Source organism: Abramis brama (genome assembly GCF_963993115.1).
Source record: "Abramis brama genome assembly, chromosome: 4".
NCBI lineage: Eukaryota > Metazoa > Chordata > Actinopteri > Cypriniformes > Leuciscidae > Abramis > Abramis brama.
This window is the reverse complement of record NC_139966.1, coordinates 34,498,944-34,518,477: the sequence shown is the minus strand read 5'-3', so window position 1 is coordinate 34,518,477 and position 19,534 is coordinate 34,498,944. Positions and strand designations below refer to the sequence as shown.

Genomic DNA, 19,534 nt, shown 5'->3' with positions numbered 1-19,534 from the left:
CAAACATAACAGTTTACTACTACACTACACTACTACAGCCTAATAAAGTAAAAGTAAAACAAAATACATTCCACTTCCCTAACTCCCTATCTGTTTCAAACCAGGAGAAAATATACTTTGAAAAATAATAGCCACCCGTTTCATACAGGATAGTGGCATTTTTCTATTTACAGATTACATTTTTATAGGAACAATAGCACAATAGTAACAATACTAGCAACAATAACCAAAGAAAAGATGAAGGGAAAAACGTTAAAGGGGCATTCCACCCATTTGAACATTGTTTTTTATTTAAAGTGGGTCATATATGTAGTCGAAATGTAAAATAAATTTTGAATTTGGTGCCTTCGTGACCGAGGAAAGACAAAAAAATAACTTCAGGACGCATTTGTATGAAAGACAACAACTCCCACAATGCACCACATTGCACAGCTCCGCAAGCCACTCCCACTAATCCAGAAAGCGCATATCTGCATATAAGAGAAATCACTCTTCCGTCTACAAGGCTAGCTACCACCAGAGCTTGAAATTCATTTCACACAAAATGTCTAGTTAGTTGGTGAACTCATTAGTGCATTACTCCTCGTTTGTATTTCTTTCGAAAAGGTGAATAATTGCATGGTACCGGGATGTTCAGTCAGAACATATGCGGTGCGAAACTAGGATAGTTCACAACACAAACGTCCGTGTCCTCGTCTGATTCAGAGATTTCGTCCAGGCGAAATTGTCATCGTTGAAATTCTTTGCCGCAGACGGACTCTATCTCTGTGTTCGTAGTTGCATAGTGAGATCATCGGCGCCACCAGTCCACCCTAACTCGAGCCAGTCTGGGCTCCTCGTCCGCGGCAGGCAGGTCTTCTGCCTCGGCTGCTCTTCGCTATAATGCGGCTTGTAAAGGTAGCCACAAACACCTGATTCAAGCATCAGACTTCCGAAATCCTCTTCTTCTATATCATATTGAGCACTCTCCTCCGCTATTGTCATAACTTTACATCTGTCTCCACAGCGCCTGTTAGCTTAGCTTCAAACAAGATGGAGGATATTGCTTTCAGTTTCAGAGAGTAAAGTCCCACCCACTGATCTGTAATAGGTCTGCAGCGTGAGCAGGTCCCGCCCCTGGGAAAGATTGGAGAGATGAGGAGCTAGTGCTTGTAGTCTCAACAGAAATCCCCCCCTCTTACACTTCCTCCGACAATGACGCAAAATGACGATTTTAGGAGGAAGTGTAAGAGGTAAATAACGGATTTCTCCCGTCTCAGGGGAAAATGAGAGAGTGTTGCACGACCATTCAACAGTATGACTGGGTTTCTAACAATGCAAAGCTTAATGCTAATGGGTGGAGTGTCCCTTTAAGCATGAGTACCAGGCTACTCCTCTTCTAATCAACTTTACTTTACAACAATAGTTGGGAAGGACGCTGACACAAACACATCCTCCCAGCAGAACACACACACAGCCTCTTGTTTTCAGTCTTGTGCAGAAGCGCGTTTTTAAAAGATTAGTTCACTTCAGAATTAAAATTTCCTTATAATTTACTCACCCCCACGTCATCCAAGATGTCCAGATGTCTTTCTTTCTTCAGTCGAAAAGAAATGAAGGTTTTTGAGGAAAACATTCCAGGATTTTTCTCCATATAGTAGACGTTAACGGGAACCAACAGTTTGAAGGTCCAAATTGCAGTTTCAATGCAGCTTCAAAGACTCACGATCCCAGCCGAGGAATAAGGGTCTTATCTAGCCAAACCATCATTCATTTTCTAAAAAAAAATAAACATTTATATACTTTTTAACCACAAATGCTCGTCTTGCACTAGCTCTGCGATGCGCCACACATTACGTAATCATATTGAAAGGTCATGCGTAGGCTTAAGTACAGACCTAGTGTTTACAAAGCGAACGTGTAAAGATTAAGTTAAAACGCCATTTACTAAATAAATAAATAAATAAATAAATAAATAAATAAATAAATAAAAGGTAAAATAACAATGTCGGACGATTGTGAAGTTGGAGAAAATTAGATTTTCACCCTTCTCTACATTTTCCGCATATGTCAGGTTACCGTCTGACCTTTTCAGCGTGATTACGTAATGCGTGAATTTGTGGACCTGCAAGACAAACATTTGTGGTTAAAAACTATATAAATTTTAAAGTTTTATTTTTTTTAGAAAATGAGTGATGGTTTGGCTAAATCTATTTTTTTAGTTTATTTTAGTTTGGCTAGATAAGACCCTTACTCCTCGGCTGGGATCGTGTCTTTGAAGCTGCATTGAAACTGCAATTTGGACCTTCAACCCGTTGGTTCCCATTGAAGTCCACTATATGGAGAAAAATCCTGGAATGTTTTCCTCAAAAACCTTCATTTCTTTTCGACTGAAGAAAGAAAGACATGAATATTTTGGATTACGTGGGTTGAGTAAATTATCAGGAAATTTTAATACTAAAATGAATACTCCTTTAAAAGATGTAATGCCAACAGAGGAGCCAATCCGCTTTCCGAGGTGATTAGAAGCCGGAACCTGGAGCAGTTGAGAGAGGAAAAACTTGAGAGAGAAAAGAAAACCACAGTTTAATACCATATACGTCCGAGGGGCGTAACAGGTGTTACAGCGGTCATGTGGTACAAGTAGGAGCTCTTAGAAAACTCCCATCTTACAAGCTGTAATTATGAGCTCTACGATGACGTGAATGCTTTTTACAAGTTGAAATCTGGTAATTACAGCAATTTCAACAGCTCATGTTGGTCCCCACCCAGGGTTGAAGACCTCTGTTTAAAGGGATAGTTCACAAAAAATTCTGTTCATTTACTTGTTCCAAAACTGTGTGACGTCCTTTCTTCTATCGAACATAAAAGAAGATATTTTGAGTGTTTTTTTGTTTTGTTTTTTTTGTCATTGGAAGTCAGTGGTCCTGAAGTTGTTTGGTAACCAACATTCTTCAGTATATCTTCCTTTGTGTTCACGAGAAGAATGAAATTAATATAGGTTTGAAACAACTTGTGGGTGAGTAAATGATGACAGAATTTAAATTTTTGGGTCATCTGAAAGTCTTTAGTCTGTACTTCTGAAGCAGTGTGCATTTTAATATCTGTCCCTGTTCGGTGTTTTGCCCTATAGATGTTTATTGCTTTAACATAAATGCAAATATCACTGACATCATCAGTCTCTGTAATGACTGAACACTACAGCTAACACAGGATTTTCCAATACAGTTACCAATTTCTAGAAGATGCGTATAAGAACCACAAGGAACATCTGGAAAATATGACCTGCCAACTTCAAGAAAAGAAGAAAGCTATAGAGGACGTATCTAATACCATAAACAATGGGTATGTTTTATGTTATATATGTGATTTTTATTTTTTTTATTTTTTTATGTGTATTTACAAAATGTAAAGCCATGGTTCCCTAATCTCAAAAAAACATTGAAATAAATAAAAGGGGCTGCACAATTTATCAGAATAGAACTGAAACAGTGACATCTTGTCTTATCAAATTGTGATTATCAAATCAAAGGCTGCAATTTAATTAAAGAAGAATATAGTTGTGCTGCATGTTTCAGAGTAAAGAGTGGCAATTTACACGCATGCAGCTTATAATAAATTTTTTTCAGAGCAACTAAGTTGAATGCTTTATCTCACGACCTCCATCTTGCAAGCACTGAGTTTAACATGCATTTGGGAACGCAGTGCGCTAGGTTTACTTTTTGTAAATTCTCATACTTTCCTGTGTTTTTGTTGACTGAAGTTTACAGCGTTTTGCCAGTATTCCTCCAAAAAAAGCTTTAGGACTTGCCGTTAAAACATTTGCAAGTCAAGAATTTAAGACATAAATATTTGTAATAACTTGTAACTTGTAGTGTTAGTTGGTTCTTGTAAAGTGTGAACACCCTTAAAAGTAATATCATTGCATTAGCAGTGGAGTCTTCGTTCTTAGTATTTGGATTTCTCAGCAGTGGCAATATGAGACATTTTACTTTTCATATGAAATTAAATGTCATAACGCATTTCAAATCACAATATATAACAAAATATCCTTTTTTTTAATTAAAAACAATCAACATTAAAATGATACCATATACAGTTATTTATATATTTATATATATATATATATATATATTATATATATATATATATATATATATATATATATATATATATAACATCAGGAAACCATGAACACGTGAATGTGTCATTAAATTATAGAAATATTAACATAAAATCTCAGGGGGTACTTTGAATAAATATTTTACTTCTAAAAGGTTCGGCTGGCAAAAAAGTTTGGGAAGCCATGCTATAGTGGATCTACAGTTATTCTAGTTGTGCTCAGTTAGACATATTTCACTAGAAATGTTTCTGTTTGATTTTAACTTTTAGTTTGAAGTCATTCTTTGATGACTTTTAAAAATCTGGAAATTACATGAAGTAGAAGTCATAAAAATGAATTTGTCAAAAACTGGGAACCCTGTACACTGTTAAGATATATAGTATGTGAAAACTGTTCATTTTTATTTATTTTAATGGTCTATTTTTTTCTTGTTTTTGTCAGTCTTCAGCAAGTGGATGAGAATCGCAAGACTGTGGCTAATGAGATTAAAAAGTCCATCTGCAATCTCATAATGGAGATCAACAGGAAGGGGAAGTTATTAGTCAATCAACTTGAGGTACTAGTGTCCAATATTTCATCATTATCAAGAGCAGTGCTTCCAACTGGTTGGTCTCAGGTGTGCTATTATGGGTTACGTACAGCAGGGAAAAACAAATGCTAGTAATAAAATTATACAACATAATTGACATAACAATATTGATAGGCTTATCAACCTTAAAGGGATAGTTCACCCAAAAATAGAAATACTGTCATCTAGTACTTACCCTCATGTTGTTCCAAACCCGTAAGACTTTCGTTCATCTTCGGAACACAAATGAAGAATCTTTTGATGAAATCTGAGAGCTTTCTATCCCTCCATTGACAGCTATGCAACTACCACTTTAATGCTTCAAAAAGTTTATAAAGAGATTGTAAACTAATCCATATGAATTGACCGGTTTAGTCCCAATTTTCTGAAGAGACTCAATCGCTTTATATGATGAACGGATTCAATTGAGGATTTTATTCACATTTAAACATTGATCAGTAAATATGAACAGAAGCTCAACCGAACCTGCTTGATGTGCGAATATGCTTCAGCTTCTGTTTATCTCAACTGATGTGTGAGCTGATGAATGTTTAGATGTGAATAAAAGCCTCAATTAAATCTCTTCAGAAGATTTTGACTAAACTGCTCGATTCATATGGATTAGTTTTACAATATCTTTATGAACTTTTTAAAGTGTCAAAGTGGTAGTTGTGTAGCTGTCAATGAAGGGACAGAAAGCTCTCAGATTTCATCAAAAATATCTTCATTTATTTTGAAGATGAACACGGCATGAGGGTGAGTAATAGACGACAGAATTAGAATTTTTAAAGAATTGAACTATCCTTTTAAATAGAAGCTGGTCAAAAAAAAAAAAAAAGACTACATTAGCTTCCCTTGCAGCAAAACACATGCTATCAATATGATAAACAATTTTGGGAATTTATTTGGGGTTGCCATTTGATGTCCAATGTCAAGTTTATGTGCTGGAGCAAAACCAGTTGAGAAGCATCGCTGTCACATTTGACTGGTGTAGTAGAGTACAATAGCTATGTTTCCATTCACCTATTTTGATGCGCATTTTGGGATATCGTATAAAAAAAAAAAAACTGCTAAATGGAAACGGCAGGATGTGGACAAGTTATAAAAATGCACAGACAATTTATTTAATTGAGGCGCTAGACAACATGAAAGCGTTTATTGCGAAGTCATTTAAATGATGTAGGAAAAAAGAGCCACGGTTTCTGCCCCGATTGCAGCAACTTCCATTTTTATTACAGATATTTTGTGCCTATTTCCCAGGAAGTGACAATTATGTTCTCTTAAAAACATGGGATGCAAACTGCTTTATTCGCAATTTTTTTTATTTTATACAATATTCCAATTTTGCCCATAAGTTAAATTCGCAATTTTAAATATAACATATTAGTGTGGTGTTACATAAGCTAATAAAACGTAAAATACATTTTTATTTAGGCCATCACGAAGGACCATGAAACCCTCCTGAAAAAGCAGCAACAGGATGTGACGTCACTCTCCACGCATCTCGAACATGTGATTAACTTCACAAAGTGGGCCACAGCCAGTAACAGTGGAACGGCCCTCCTGTACTGTAAGCGGTTGGTAAGTGTCTTTCTCTTGTCAAGACGGGTATAAAGTGAAACGTGTAAAAAAATATGGCATCTCTCCTGTGTGTTTTTTATTATTAATCTAAACTTTGTGTTTGAATGTCAAGTGAAAATCTCAGTTATCTCAAATAATCACAAATTACGTAGTGTAATTATCATGACAGGTTTGGTCATCCTGCTGTTTGGCTGATGGTCTCTCACATTCCTTTTCTCCTCTTAGATAACATGTCAAATCCAGTACCTCATGCGAGCAAAGTGCAACATCTCGTATGTTCCCCAGAGCTTGGTTCGGTTCCAGTGTCGATCTGCTTTTTGGGCCTCAAATGTGGATCTTGGTAAGACGCTTAAAGAATCAGTTCACAGACATTCATGGCATGTTTTAAACCCACTTTTGGCATGTTTGAAATTAATATTCGTTAGGCTAAAAGAAAAGCAAATCCATATCAGTACAATAGGTATTCAGTAACCGTTCACAGCAAAAAAAAAAAAAAAAAACTCAGTAAAGAAATAAAGTGCTGAAATTACCATTTGCTACACAAGTCTTCTGAAGTTTTGTGATATTGTAGCCTTGTGATGAACAGAGCTAATTAAGTTATTATACACTGAAAATCCCTCATCACAATATTCAGATTTGGCTTCCAAGAACATAATTTTACATAGCGATGCACCGAAATTTCGCCAACCTAAATTATTCAGTCGAAATTTTTGGTTTCAGCCAAAACAGTTTTTGGGGTCCGAAATCATTTACCAAAACAGTGACGTTTAATTAGTGCTTCTCCGATGTCACGTTTCAATAGCGTATCGCACGTTGGCACGTTTTGCATGTTTATGCACAGCGTAAATCCACAGGTGAACATGTCAGAAGTAGGGCTTGGGAATGAGTTTGATACTTTTTAGGCACTATACCATCGAGTATCAAAAAATGTCTTGTCGTTTGGTACCAAATTTCGATAGCTAAGGGGTTAATCTCGTCAACATCAATGAGCCAATAAGCTTCAGTTGCACGAGGCATATATTCCGTCCCCAGTGGCCTTTATGAGTCTTTGAGTCTGTGAAAAAAAGATGATAAACTGAAAAAATAAAACCAAAGTTTTTTTTTTGTTTTAGGTAATATGTAATGTAATCTTGTTAAAACGGATTTCATAAAATTTGTATCGAAAAAAGTATTGTTCAGGAACCGGTATCTAAGACAAGGTGTCGGTATCGATATCGAAATTTTTTGAACGATACCCAGCCCTAGTCAGCAGTGTGGAAACTAAGGTTGGGTTAACAATATTGATTTCTCCTTTTTAATCGATCTCCATTTTGATGAGCTGAGATCTTTTAGTCTATGCTGTTTTTAGTTGATGCATAAACAATACTTCTCTAAAAACATTATTTGTTGCCATCCAATAATCAAAATAAGCATTGATACTTTCGATATGAAACAAATTTGGTCAATTTTAAAACAAATTAAAAAAATAAATGTCATTTTGACACCTTTTAATGTGGCGTGACAGATCGTTGTAGTCATCTCTTCCTCTTTACTACTAGTTACAGCACGAAATAAACATAAGTGGACATCATGTTGAAAGATACAGTACAAGTACAACTTACTGAAATGTATCATGTCATTAATTTAAAGTGTCATGAAATCATTTTTGAAAAAGACTGAAGAAATGGCTGTGTAAAGCTGATGAAAGTGGGAGTGTAGAGGGTACTGACAAATTAATATTAATATATGAACGGAGAAAAAAAAAACGACAGAGTTGAGGGCACCTTGATGTATTTTAAAAATATAAACCTATGACAACAAACTCTTATCATTAGAGACTCATGAACGTTTTGATAATAATTCTTAGAAATATCAAATCAACATTATAACTTTGCAAAGTTATTGGTCTATAAAAAAAATGTGGAAGAACATTTAAAAGGTCTAATAATATTTTCATTATATTTACCATCACTACAATCTCTGAACAACTGACACATCAGTTTAACACAGAAAGAGTAAAGGCATTTTTTGTCCATTTTTCTTTGAATTTTCAGTCTACGTGATTGTCTTCAGTGTATCAGAATAATTCATTGTGTTCATGATCAGATGTACGGCTGTATCAGTGTCCTTATTGCAACATATACATTTCATTTGAAGAAGACATGATGAAATGTGTGCATTTACGGTGCTTGTTCATGTTTTTGGAGCACTAGAGTATATGAAATATGTCAAGAAAAGCTTGAAACATGGTCTGGATATGAACTGTGATCTGCGTTGCTAAACTCATCGTGTCATTCCACGCAGAAACCGCATGCGTGCTCCGAGTGTTACATTAAATATTGTTCCAACCTCATTTCACATGTATTGGTAGTCAAACTCCAGGTCTGACTGCATTATGGGAAAATGTAAACAACACTTTTGTGCTACTGTTCTGAGGAAACATAGTCTTGAGACACACTACTTCAACTTATTTATATAGCACATTTAAAAACTTTGTTGCCCAAAGTGCTTCACAATTGTTTTAGAAGTGTATATAAAGAGTAAATAATAAAGATAATAAGCATATAATAAAAAATACCAAATAACAATTAACATGCCTACACACAAATGGCCACACACGCCCTTCCTTCAAAAGCGAAGTTAAAAAGATACATTTTCAACTGAGACCTAAAAACCTCTATAGTTGCTGAACATTGTTGATATTTGAAATCAACCCAAGCGAACACAACCGCCTCTTAATTGCTCCGCCTCCGAAGCTCACCCTCCAATTCTAACCGCCCTGCTCCGAGTCGGTCTCGAACCCTGATTGCTGGCATGCAGGGCTGGGTGCGCTAACAAGGACGCTAAAAAGTTAACACAGCATTCTCTATCAGTCATCAGCCTACACATTCCGTTACACATGCAATCCAAGAGTGGATGTATTTATTGTAGCAAAAGTGCAACAAAATAATGCTAATTGAAAACATAAATTTTTTTAAAGCCCGTTTACACCTGAATTTAGCATCGTCCACTTGTGATCCGATCGATCAGAATCTTAATACCAGGTGTAAACATCTGTCCATTCTCTCCCTGCGATCTCCTCTCCTCTGACTCTCTCTGAAACTTCATGTCCTCCCTATTAGCTCGAGCAGCTCATCCTCTCCGTCTCTTTTTCTCTTGGCTGGTGCTGGTGCTGCTCCTCCTCGTCTTGCTCATCCACTGCTGAACTTGGCCCTGGTGTGTCCTCAGGGATGGAGGCAATAGCCACATTTCCACCATCGGGCCAGTCCGAGCCAGGGCTTTAAACGGGCAGGGCTGGACTAAAAGCCTCAGGCCTGCAGCACCGAGCCCAAAATCACGCTGTTTCCCCACCGTCGGGCCTGAAGTTCCGTAGCGCTTCACTAAAACACGCCCGTAACACAAATCTCTGGAACAACGTCACACAAATCCATCATTTCACCAACAAATGGAAGTTTTATCAGAAAAATAACCATAAAGAAATCACTGAAAACTAGTGAGATCACAAAACGAACATGATAAAAGCAGCTGTTTGTTGGCATTTTTGTTGTTTACTTAAAGATTTAAAACCCAAGCATTGATGTTTTAGGACAGGTTTATAATAAAATGTGATTACATTGATCATAATGAATTTAATTTGTGTCAAGATTGCACATTAGTCACAGAAATAAAGTGGTATTTACAGTTATTTCACAAAAGATAGAGGACATGTATTCAGTCAGTGACGGGAAATATTCGGTTAAAGGGATAGTTCACTTTGAAATTAAATTTTGGTATGTTTTAGCTTACCTCAAGGGCATCCAAGATGTAGGTGTCTTTGTTTCCGCAGTAGTTTCACTTTTGATATTTTTAGGTCAAACTGTTCTTGTCTGTCAGTCATATAATGCAGGTCTATGGTCACCACCTCAAAGAGCAAGCACAGAGTCCAAATTAAAACAATTCCCCATCGTAAGTACACATTGATGGCCTAAGACACGAAACGAGCGGTTTGTGTGAGAAAACGAACAGTATTTATATCGTTTTTACCTCTTGTGCACAACTACGTCCAAGTGATCTGAGGGCGCGCGCGCTTCCTGGTGTGTGACGTGTGCGCGCGTTCTGGTTTAGTCTGCTTGGACGTGGTTGTGTACAAGAGGTAAAAACGATATAAATACTGTTCGTTTTCTCACACAAACCGCTCGTTTCATGTCTTAGGCCATCAATGTGTACTTACGATGGGGAATTGTTTAATTTGGACTTCTCTGTGCATGCTCTTTGAGGTGGTGACCATATACCTGCATTATATGACTGACAGACAAGAACGGTTTGACCTAAAAATATCAAAATTGAAACTACTGCGGAAACAAAGACACCTACATCTTGGATGCCCTTGAGGTAAGCTAAAACATACCAAAATTTAATTTCCAAGTGAACTATCCCTTTAATACATCCACTGGTCCGCACTGACAACAGCGCATGTGCAAGTGTTTTGAGCTCTCAAAAAGAAAGGTCCACTAAGTAGTGCACGTGCTGAATGTGTCCATCTGAGCTCATTGTCATTGGAGTGTACTTTAAGTGGCTTGCGTGTGTGAAAGAGTGAAATTCTTGCAAATCTACAGCTTCTCAAATGGAGATGTTCCTGTATCTTTTCCCAGGTTCTTTAGTCGTAGAGAAAACTCCAGTTCGTCATCCCAGCGGTCCACAGCAATTCCTTTATCAGCAAATGAACCCAGGCCCCAGACCCGATGGTCTTCAGGCAGGGTTCCGGAGCTCGCCGTCCCAGCAGCAGCAGCAACAGCAGCAGCAGCGGCAGAGCACACTGGCCCAACTGCAGATGCAGGTGGAGAAACTCTCCCAGCAAACCAACCGCCACCAACCACCCAGTCAATGGTCATGGTACCACGGCATGCGCTTACCGGGGCCGCCTCCACATAGACCCCTACAGGGTGGCTCACCATCTCAGACGTTACAAAGCATGCCTCAGCACGGGCGCAGATATGGCGCACGAAGCCCTCCACCTATGCTTCAGCCCTCTAACTTACCGCCACAGGTGAAGTGTGACTTAATATTACAAGAAAGTTACTGTAAATCATAGGACACATATGTCAAAAGTTCGGAATGATTAAATATTTTTGGCTCTAATGCTCACCAAGGCTGCTTTCATTTGATCAAAAACACTATTATACACTAAAATGTTATTGCTGTTGAAAAGAACTGCTTTCTATTTGAATATAGTTTATAAAACCTGTGAATTCTTAGCATCATTACTCCAGTCTTCAGTGTCACATGATCTTTCTAATATGCTCATGTGCTGCTCAAGAAACACTTTTTCTTATTTTCTTCATTACCATTTAAAAGTTCTGGGTAAGATTTAAAAAATAAATAAAAAATTAATACTTTTATTCAGCAAGGATGCATTAAATTGATCAAAAGTGTCTTATGTGATAAAAAAAATAACAAAGGATTTTTCTTTCAAATAATTGCTGTTTATTGAACTTTCTATCCATCACAGATTCTTGAAAAAATAAAATAAAAATCAGTTTCCAACCAAAAAAAGTTTTAGAATTTTTATCATATGTTAATGTAAAACATCTTGTATAATATTAATTGCTGTTTTGTTTGGTTTTCATTTTTATTGTATTTATGCAACTCTTGTTTTTGCCTTGACGATAGCCTGAGATGCTGACATGGCTTTAAAAAGCTATACTATTACAGTATCCACAAAAATATTAAGCTGCTAAAAAAATGTAAACATTAATAATGCTAATAGTAAGAACCATTAATAATAATTGAGCATAAATCAGCATTTGAATGATTTCTGAAGGATCATGTGACACTGAAGACTGAAGTAATGATGCTGAAAATTCAGCTTTACATCACAGGAATAAATTACACTTTACTATATATTCAAATAGAAAGTAGTTATTTTAAAATGTAGCAATATTTCACAATATTACTGTTTCTACTGTATTTTTGATCACATAAATGAAGCCTTGGTGAGCAGAAGAGACTTCTTTCAAAACATGAAAAAAAAAATTATTATTCCGAACATTTGAACGGTAGCGTATGTTAATATAATGTTCATTTATGAATGGAAAAACAGTTGTGTAACTCTGAACTTGCTGTTTTTTCTGTCTTTAAGACTCTGAGGGGTCTCATCAGCAATCCCACCTTCCCTCCTAAACCGATGGAGGTGCTGCCTAGAAGCCGCTATCCGCACAGTGCTGCTCTTTCCAGTGGAGCTTCACTTCCCTCTCCACACACGCTCCATCAGGTGAGTGTGGCCATCGTATTCCACCATATACAGTAAAATTGGCACTGGCCAAGTATATATATATATATAACAAGCAAAATTCTGTATGGGCTTTTTAAGCAAAACATGCAGGCAACATCATACCTGAACAGGAGATATGAACCAAGCGCACTGCTGTCGGCTCAAAGGCCCAGTTATCCACCCAGTCACCCCTCCACGCCAACAGAGCGAACTGGTATGCTTAATCAGCAAAAAAACAAATGTTTGACATTGGTAACCACCTTGTCTTGTCTTGTTAATTGGAGAAATAAAGGCTTGCTGTCTAGTTCATTATACTGTTTGTTCTGTGTTGTCAGTTGCAGTACTAACTGAATATTGCCTTGATTTTATCTGACTTTTAGCACAAGGAAGGCAGTTTTCTCAGATGTCCATCACCTCATCAGAACCAAAGACCAGGTAAATGTTTTATCAGTATTTTTCTGTTAATTGAAGGTTTTGAGTGCTTTTGAGTCATTATGTTCTTGTTCTCTTCTGTAATCAATTCATCCTAAAATGCTTCATACAAAATGTTATGTATCATATCAAATTTTATATCAATATGGATATCTTTGTGATATTTGCATATTGATTGATCTGCGTTTATCTGCATACTAAATTATTATAACGGTCTGTAGACCATTTCAAGGATGTAAACGAGAGGCGATGAAAGTGTCTCATAGTGTAGATGGTTATTTATTATCAGCGGATCAGTCTGGAACATTTAATCATTCCTATTACAATCTGTTAACACTGTGAGCATGTGTAGCTTCATTCATTATAATGGGAGTGATGTGAAGTTTACTTTTAGGGCATGTAAAGAAATATAAAGGAACATATTTGGAAGAATGTTGGTAACCAAGCAGATCTCGGACCCCAGTTACTACCATAGTACTTTTTTTCTTACTATGGTAGTCAGTGGGGCCTGAGATCTGTTTGGTTACCAATGTTCTTCCAAATATCTTCCTTTGTGTACAACAGAACAAAGACATTTATACAGGTTTGGAACTACATGAGGGTGAGTAAATTATGACAGAATTTTCATTTCTGGGTGAACTGTCGCTTTAACTAGCCAGCTTGACTCTACCCATCAAACTAACAATTAGTCGGAAAAAAAACCCTGACATATCCTACCATTGTTAGTACTGTACATATCCAGTCATCTCTTTTCACTGCTGTAGCTCATGTGCACTCTTGTAGTAGGGATGTGTGATATTGACGACGATAAAATGATTTCTTGAACTCTCCAGAAGAGGAAAATAATATAGATAGATTGGGTCTCTTTCACTTATTGCATGGATTATTCGCATTTATACCCACAGGAGAACTTTTCACGTAAAATTTAAACACAGTAAAACACCTTTTATACAGACTAGGCTTGTTGCGGTATTCTGTGCTATCGGTGTTACACGCTGTTCGGCTGTATACCGATTATATTACTTGGCCACCAACCCACTGCCCCACTTATTTGTTGAAATAAAAACTAGGGATGCACTGAAATTTTGGCCACTGAAAATTATCGGCAGAAAATGGCATTTTCGTATTTTGGCCAAAAGAGAAATAAGGCTGAAAATATGAGCCGGAAATACATGCCACCCCGTCCCTCAGTGTTCAGTGCTTTGCTAGCGGCTCCGCATCCAAAGATGCACAACTTTGAAGCGACTCTGGCCGAGCAGGTAAATCTGTACATCTGCTCAATGTTCTGCTCCGTACAGATGCTCACGGCCCAAGAAAACGCTCCACTCATGTACCGCTCACTGGAAAAACAAAGTCTGCTCAAATAATGTGCCGACATGAAATTTCTCTGTAGTAGACTTGTTTCTGTTTGCAATAGCCCTACTGTGCTGTAACATGGTGTGTATAGCCGTGCTGGGCAACGCTGGTAAAATGCCGCTATCCTCTTGTTTACTGAAGTTTACTAGTTTACTATCTGCTCACATGCTCTGATAACAATAGCTTTGTAGGACTATAGCCTACTTTATTAGCTTTTTCATTTGTATTTTTTTCATTTCACATTCAATAAAATTATTGAATTTAATTAAAAAGTGTTAATATTAATACAATTATACAAAAAAATTATTAATAAAATAAAATTGTATATCTTAAATACATTTAAACACGTTTAGAAGGCCATCCATGTGATTTTTGTGTAAAAGTGGTTTCAGGTATTACTAAATTAACGTTAATTTACAATAAATTTTAGTACAAAAGTTTTTTTTTTTTGTGTGTGAAAAGGTTTGTATGCAGATTTCACACACACATTTGTGCGTACGCACTGTTAGTGAATGATACCTATTCATTACAGCAGTCAGAAGAGAGAAAGACCCTCACATGTTAACTAGTTAACGCTAAGGTATAATACCCCCGTTTCACAGACAAGGTTTAAGTCTAGTCCCAGCCTAAAATGCATGTGTGAGCTGTTTTAACTGAAGCCGACTTGCACTGACACATCTTCAAAAATATGTCAGTGCCATTGTTTTGTCTCAAGATAGTAATGTTTTTCGTCTAAGGCACGTTTATAAAAGCTAATTAAATGTCCTAATTGAACTAAGACCTAATCCTGGCTTAATCTAAGCCCTGTCTGTGAAAACGTATGTATGTATGTATGTATGTATGTATGTATGTATGTATGTACGTATGTATGTATGTACGTATGTAAAAAAAAAACTTTGCTAGATAGTTAGTAATATCAGAAATACGTTATCTCAGTTTGTAAAAAGGTCCATTCTTTTAATACCTTTACTACCTTGCTATTTCCTTCACGAAATGTGCTTCTAGTCATTTTGTTGTTTTCCTGTTTTTTATTTTATTTTTTAAGTTCTGTCTCCTGGAAACGTGCAGAAGCCCCCCAGAGTGGCCCATCAAACCCCTCCACCAAAAGAAGACGCAGGTTGTCTCCAGGACCGGTCATCGTCATCAAAGATGAACCAGAGGATGATGATGAAGTTCATTTTGTAAGCTTTTACTCATTCTGCACCAGATCAGAAAAGAAATAGATCTGAACGTCATACTACATTATATATTCTTTTCTTTCTTTTTTTTTTTTGTGCTACTGTAGGTAAACACTAGTGCTAAAGCCAGTCTTCCAGACAGCACGGGGGTTCAGTCTCAAACGCCACTGCAGGGTGAGCAGCAAACAGAGAAGACCCCAGAAGCAGACGAAGACCCCAATGAGGACTGGTGCGCAGTGTGCCAGAACGGAGGAGAACTGCTCTGCTGTGACAAATGTCCCAAAGTCTTCCATCTTAGCTGCCATATCCCCACTCTGACTGCTTCTCCAAGGTAACGGAAATATCGAAAGCAGCTAAAACAACCCCCACTGAATATAAGAAATTATTAAATTAAACTGATTAGATAATTTAATCTGTAGAGATTTCATATCTAATGGCCTGGTTTCACAGACAGGGCTTAGATTAAGCCAGGATTAGACCTTAGTTCAATTAGGACATTTTAGGTGGCTACATTGTTACATTGGCTAGTTGTTTATCTAATCAGATTTTAAAGACAAAACTATATTTTATAACTGAGTCTTTTATGTCATAAGCATGTGAATGTATTTTTGTTTTGTGTCCATGAAAAATATTCAAATGAGACCTAGGATTGTCATTTGAAAAGTAATTTATTTGTTGTATTGTCTCAAAAAAGGCATTACCATATACACTGCCCAGCCAAAGAAAAAAGTTGCTGTTTGGATTTAAATGAATTAAAAAAGGCAAATGCTTGAGTGTCTATGATTGGATCATTATTGCAGTGATTATTGTGTTTTATCATGTTTTATGTTTGGCAACAGTTCTTCTAACTCTAATTGGTGGAGAGTGTAGTTTTTAATTTCTTTAAAAACTTGTATGAAGACACATCATGGCCATATTCCAGGATGACAATGTCCAAATTTATCAGGCTCAAATTGTGAAAGAATGGTTGGGAGGATGAAGAATCGTTTTCACACATGATTCGGCACCTCTGAGTCCAGACCTTAAATTCATTGAAAGTCTTTGGGATGTGCTGGAGGAGACTTTACAGAGTGCATGACTCTTGCATTGCCAATACAAGATCTTGACCAAAAATTGATGCACCTCTTGATGGAAAAACATCACAACATTTATTTCCATCAAGAGGTGTATACATTTTTGGTCAAGATCTTGTATTGCGCTATCAAAATTCCTCTGAAACCCTCCACCACCCCCAGCTCCACCTGTCAGAATCTGCTATGGGATTTATGTACGTCTATTTATGTAACATATATCCATACTTTCTCTGAAGTAGCAGCAGTAGCACAGCAGATCTATTCCACCAAGACCAAATACATTAACATTGTCTTATCCTTTAACATGCTAAAACAATTCAGAGAGTTGTCATAATTGAAATATGTATATGTGTATCTTTAGTGGTGAGTGGTATTGTACATTCTGCCGTGACCTTACCTCACCTGAAATGGAGTATAACGTCAATGCTAGCGGAGAATCGAACAGTGTGAAGCAGGATCCGGATTCTGAGGCTTTCACTCCTGTGGATAGAAGAGTATGCACTACTTTCAATTCAGTTCTGCTTTATTTAAAAAAAAAGTTTTTAAAATTATTTTACATTTAACTTTTATAATGGCTGCATTTATTTGTGTCCATGCAGAAATGTGAGCGACTACTGCTTCGTCTTTATTGCAATGAGCTCAGCACAGATTTTCAGGAGCCTGTAACTCCGTCGGTAAGATCATCCATCTCACATAGCAATCTACATGCATGAACTAGATTGGATTGATTTTTGGATTGAGGAAACCGCGAAAAAAAAAAAAAAAAAAAAAAAATTAAAGTACATGCTTGGATCAACACAAATTCAAAGAAGAAAATATTTAGCATAAAACTAGTGTTTTGGGGGTTTTGTGACCATTTTCATGATAATAAAGCACATTTTACTGTCAAAAATCTCAGTAGCCTATTGTAATACAGAAAATAATGATTCATTCTTATTCATGTACAATTTAATGATTTCCATTAAGTGTTAAAATTGTTATACATTGTGGTAGTGTTTTTCCACTGCCTTCAATTTATGCTGATTTCATTATTTTATTAAATAAAGAAATCATTGTGTATGGAATCAGATTTTTTAATTGTCATAAAAAATGACAAATAATCACCATACCAAAATATAAAATTAATTTCCATCAAATGGAATAGTTTCAGATTTTGGGGTGAAATGGCACAGACAGGCTCACTAGGGTTTGAATCAAAGCTTCCATTTTAATGATAAGGACTGTTTTCTGTTCTGACCCTGGTTCACTCTTCACATTTGCAGTCGATGCCAGAATACAGTGAGATAATAAAGATGCCAATGGACCTGTCTGTGATCAGAAGCAAACTGGGGGACAGCAGTTATAAGAGCACTGAGGACTTTGTTGCGGACGTCAGGTTGATTTTCAAAAACTGTGCAACTTTCCACAAGGTACGATGACTTGCAAGTTAACATATTATCTTCAAGATATGTCCCCTTGAAACTGGATTGTGCTTGGTGAAAACTAGGGGTGTGACGATATTCTTAGCTCATGACACGAGAAGATACACGATATCGGGTTCATGAGAACGTCGTTCTTTCTTCGTCTTGAAGATATTTTTAAGAAACGCCATATTTAAGAATTCTTCAATGGCATAATGTCTTTTATCCGACTGAAAGTCACAAAATGCAAAACATTGCAGGTGCATTTTACTTATAATTTTAACCCTCTAGGATCTGAGGTGTTTTCTGGGCTCTGGAGGTGTTCTGACAGATTTAAAAGTTGTTAGACATGTTTTGTATAAGAAAGGCATCTAAAATCTCTCTGATTTTTTTTATGGTTAAAATTGAATTGATATGAATATCAACTGATATATATATATGGAATGAAAGTCATTGTTAATAGATTTTGTGTTAATAGACTTATTTAATAGATAAGTTATGAGTGTTATGAGTGTTGAGCTGTTTTTAACCAAAACCCGCTTGAATGTTAATCTCGGCTTTGATCAAATAAGCGATAAATGCTCTAACGTAGTTATTGTTTTTAAGATTCAAAATAATCATATAATCAAAAGTGCCTCTAATTGAAGAACACACACGTGACATCTAATGTTGTGTATTCACGCTGTTTGTAGGAAGACACTGAAATGGCCAGTGTGGGTGCTAATCTGGAGAGTTACTTTGAGGAACTGTTGAAGCTCTTGTATCCAGACCGGACGTTTCCTGGCGTGAAGGAGGAGATCATTGCTTCTTTGTGTCCTGATGAATCAAGTCCCTTATCTCAGACGCCTCCACAAGACACTTCCCCAGTAGAGGAGGCTGCGAGACCCTCTGGTGAAGATCTCCCTCAGGAGGAGCCGCACACTAAAGACATTGAGGAGAAGCCAGAGAACTTGAGCTCTCCTGCAGGATCCAGTCCTGTAAATGCTGAAACGGACAGTAATGCGACTAAAGAACCAACTTCCTGAAAGAATCTTCCTTGTTTTTCCTCTAAAGACTGGATGGTGACATGCACTTTTCTAGAGCGTGAAATCTCTGGTTCAATTGCAATAATTATACTGTATATTTTAATTGTTTTAAGCATTTGGAAAACAAGCTAAAAAAAACATACTAAAAATGTATTATAACAATGCAGTGTGTAATATAGGCACAATAAATATCTGAAATATGGCCCATCAAATTTTCATTTTGTTGATGTGCAGTAAGAAAAGTGAAAAGAAAGATGCATTCAATTTACGTTTAAATTATAGTTCTCTCAAAAAATAAAAAATAATTTAGTTGTCTATTTGATTACACTATTTTAAGGTGATGTTACTGTGAAATTGCACAAATTAAATATTAAGTAATATTAACTACATGAACTTATAGGGTTAAGGATAGGGTTAGTTACTTCTAACTATGCATCATTTACTGTTATTATTATAGTAAGTACATGTAACTTGTAACTACACCTTAAGATAAAGTGTTACCATTTGGTTTCTTACTTTAGTTATTTGTCTGTTGTTCAAGAGCTTTACTTGTACACACAAAAAAATACAATTTAATTTAAAAGGGGAAG

The 19,534-nt window shown here is 36.5% G+C and overlaps 1 protein-coding gene across 2 annotated transcripts in view; it reads left to right on the top strand.

The window, feature by feature from the left end:
- trim24 (tripartite motif containing 24) overlaps positions 1 to 19,259 on the top strand; it is a 28,302-nt gene extending 9,043 nt beyond the window's left edge. For both annotated transcript variants that reach the window (XM_084111314.1, XM_084111313.1), the window contains 14 exons: positions 3,208 to 3,324; positions 4,544 to 4,658; positions 6,105 to 6,251; positions 6,477 to 6,591; positions 10,862 to 11,256; positions 12,349 to 12,480; positions 12,580 to 12,694; positions 12,861 to 12,915; positions 15,314 to 15,449; positions 15,554 to 15,777; positions 16,881 to 17,013; positions 17,119 to 17,193; positions 17,782 to 17,928; positions 18,612 to 19,259. In XM_084111314.1, the coding sequence (XP_083967440.1) occupies positions 3,208 to 3,324; positions 4,544 to 4,658; positions 6,105 to 6,251; positions 6,477 to 6,591; positions 10,862 to 11,256; positions 12,349 to 12,480; positions 12,580 to 12,694; positions 12,861 to 12,915; positions 15,314 to 15,449; positions 15,554 to 15,777; positions 16,881 to 17,013; positions 17,119 to 17,193; positions 17,782 to 17,928; positions 18,612 to 18,944 (2,239 nt within the window). In that variant the 3' untranslated portion in view covers positions 18,945 to 19,259. The remainder of the gene's footprint in view (positions 1 to 3,207; positions 3,325 to 4,543; positions 4,659 to 6,104; positions 6,252 to 6,476; positions 6,592 to 10,861; positions 11,257 to 12,348; positions 12,481 to 12,579; positions 12,695 to 12,860; positions 12,916 to 15,313; positions 15,450 to 15,553; positions 15,778 to 16,880; positions 17,014 to 17,118; positions 17,194 to 17,781; positions 17,929 to 18,611) is intronic.
- The last annotated feature ends 275 nt before the right edge of the window (positions 19,260 to 19,534 follow it).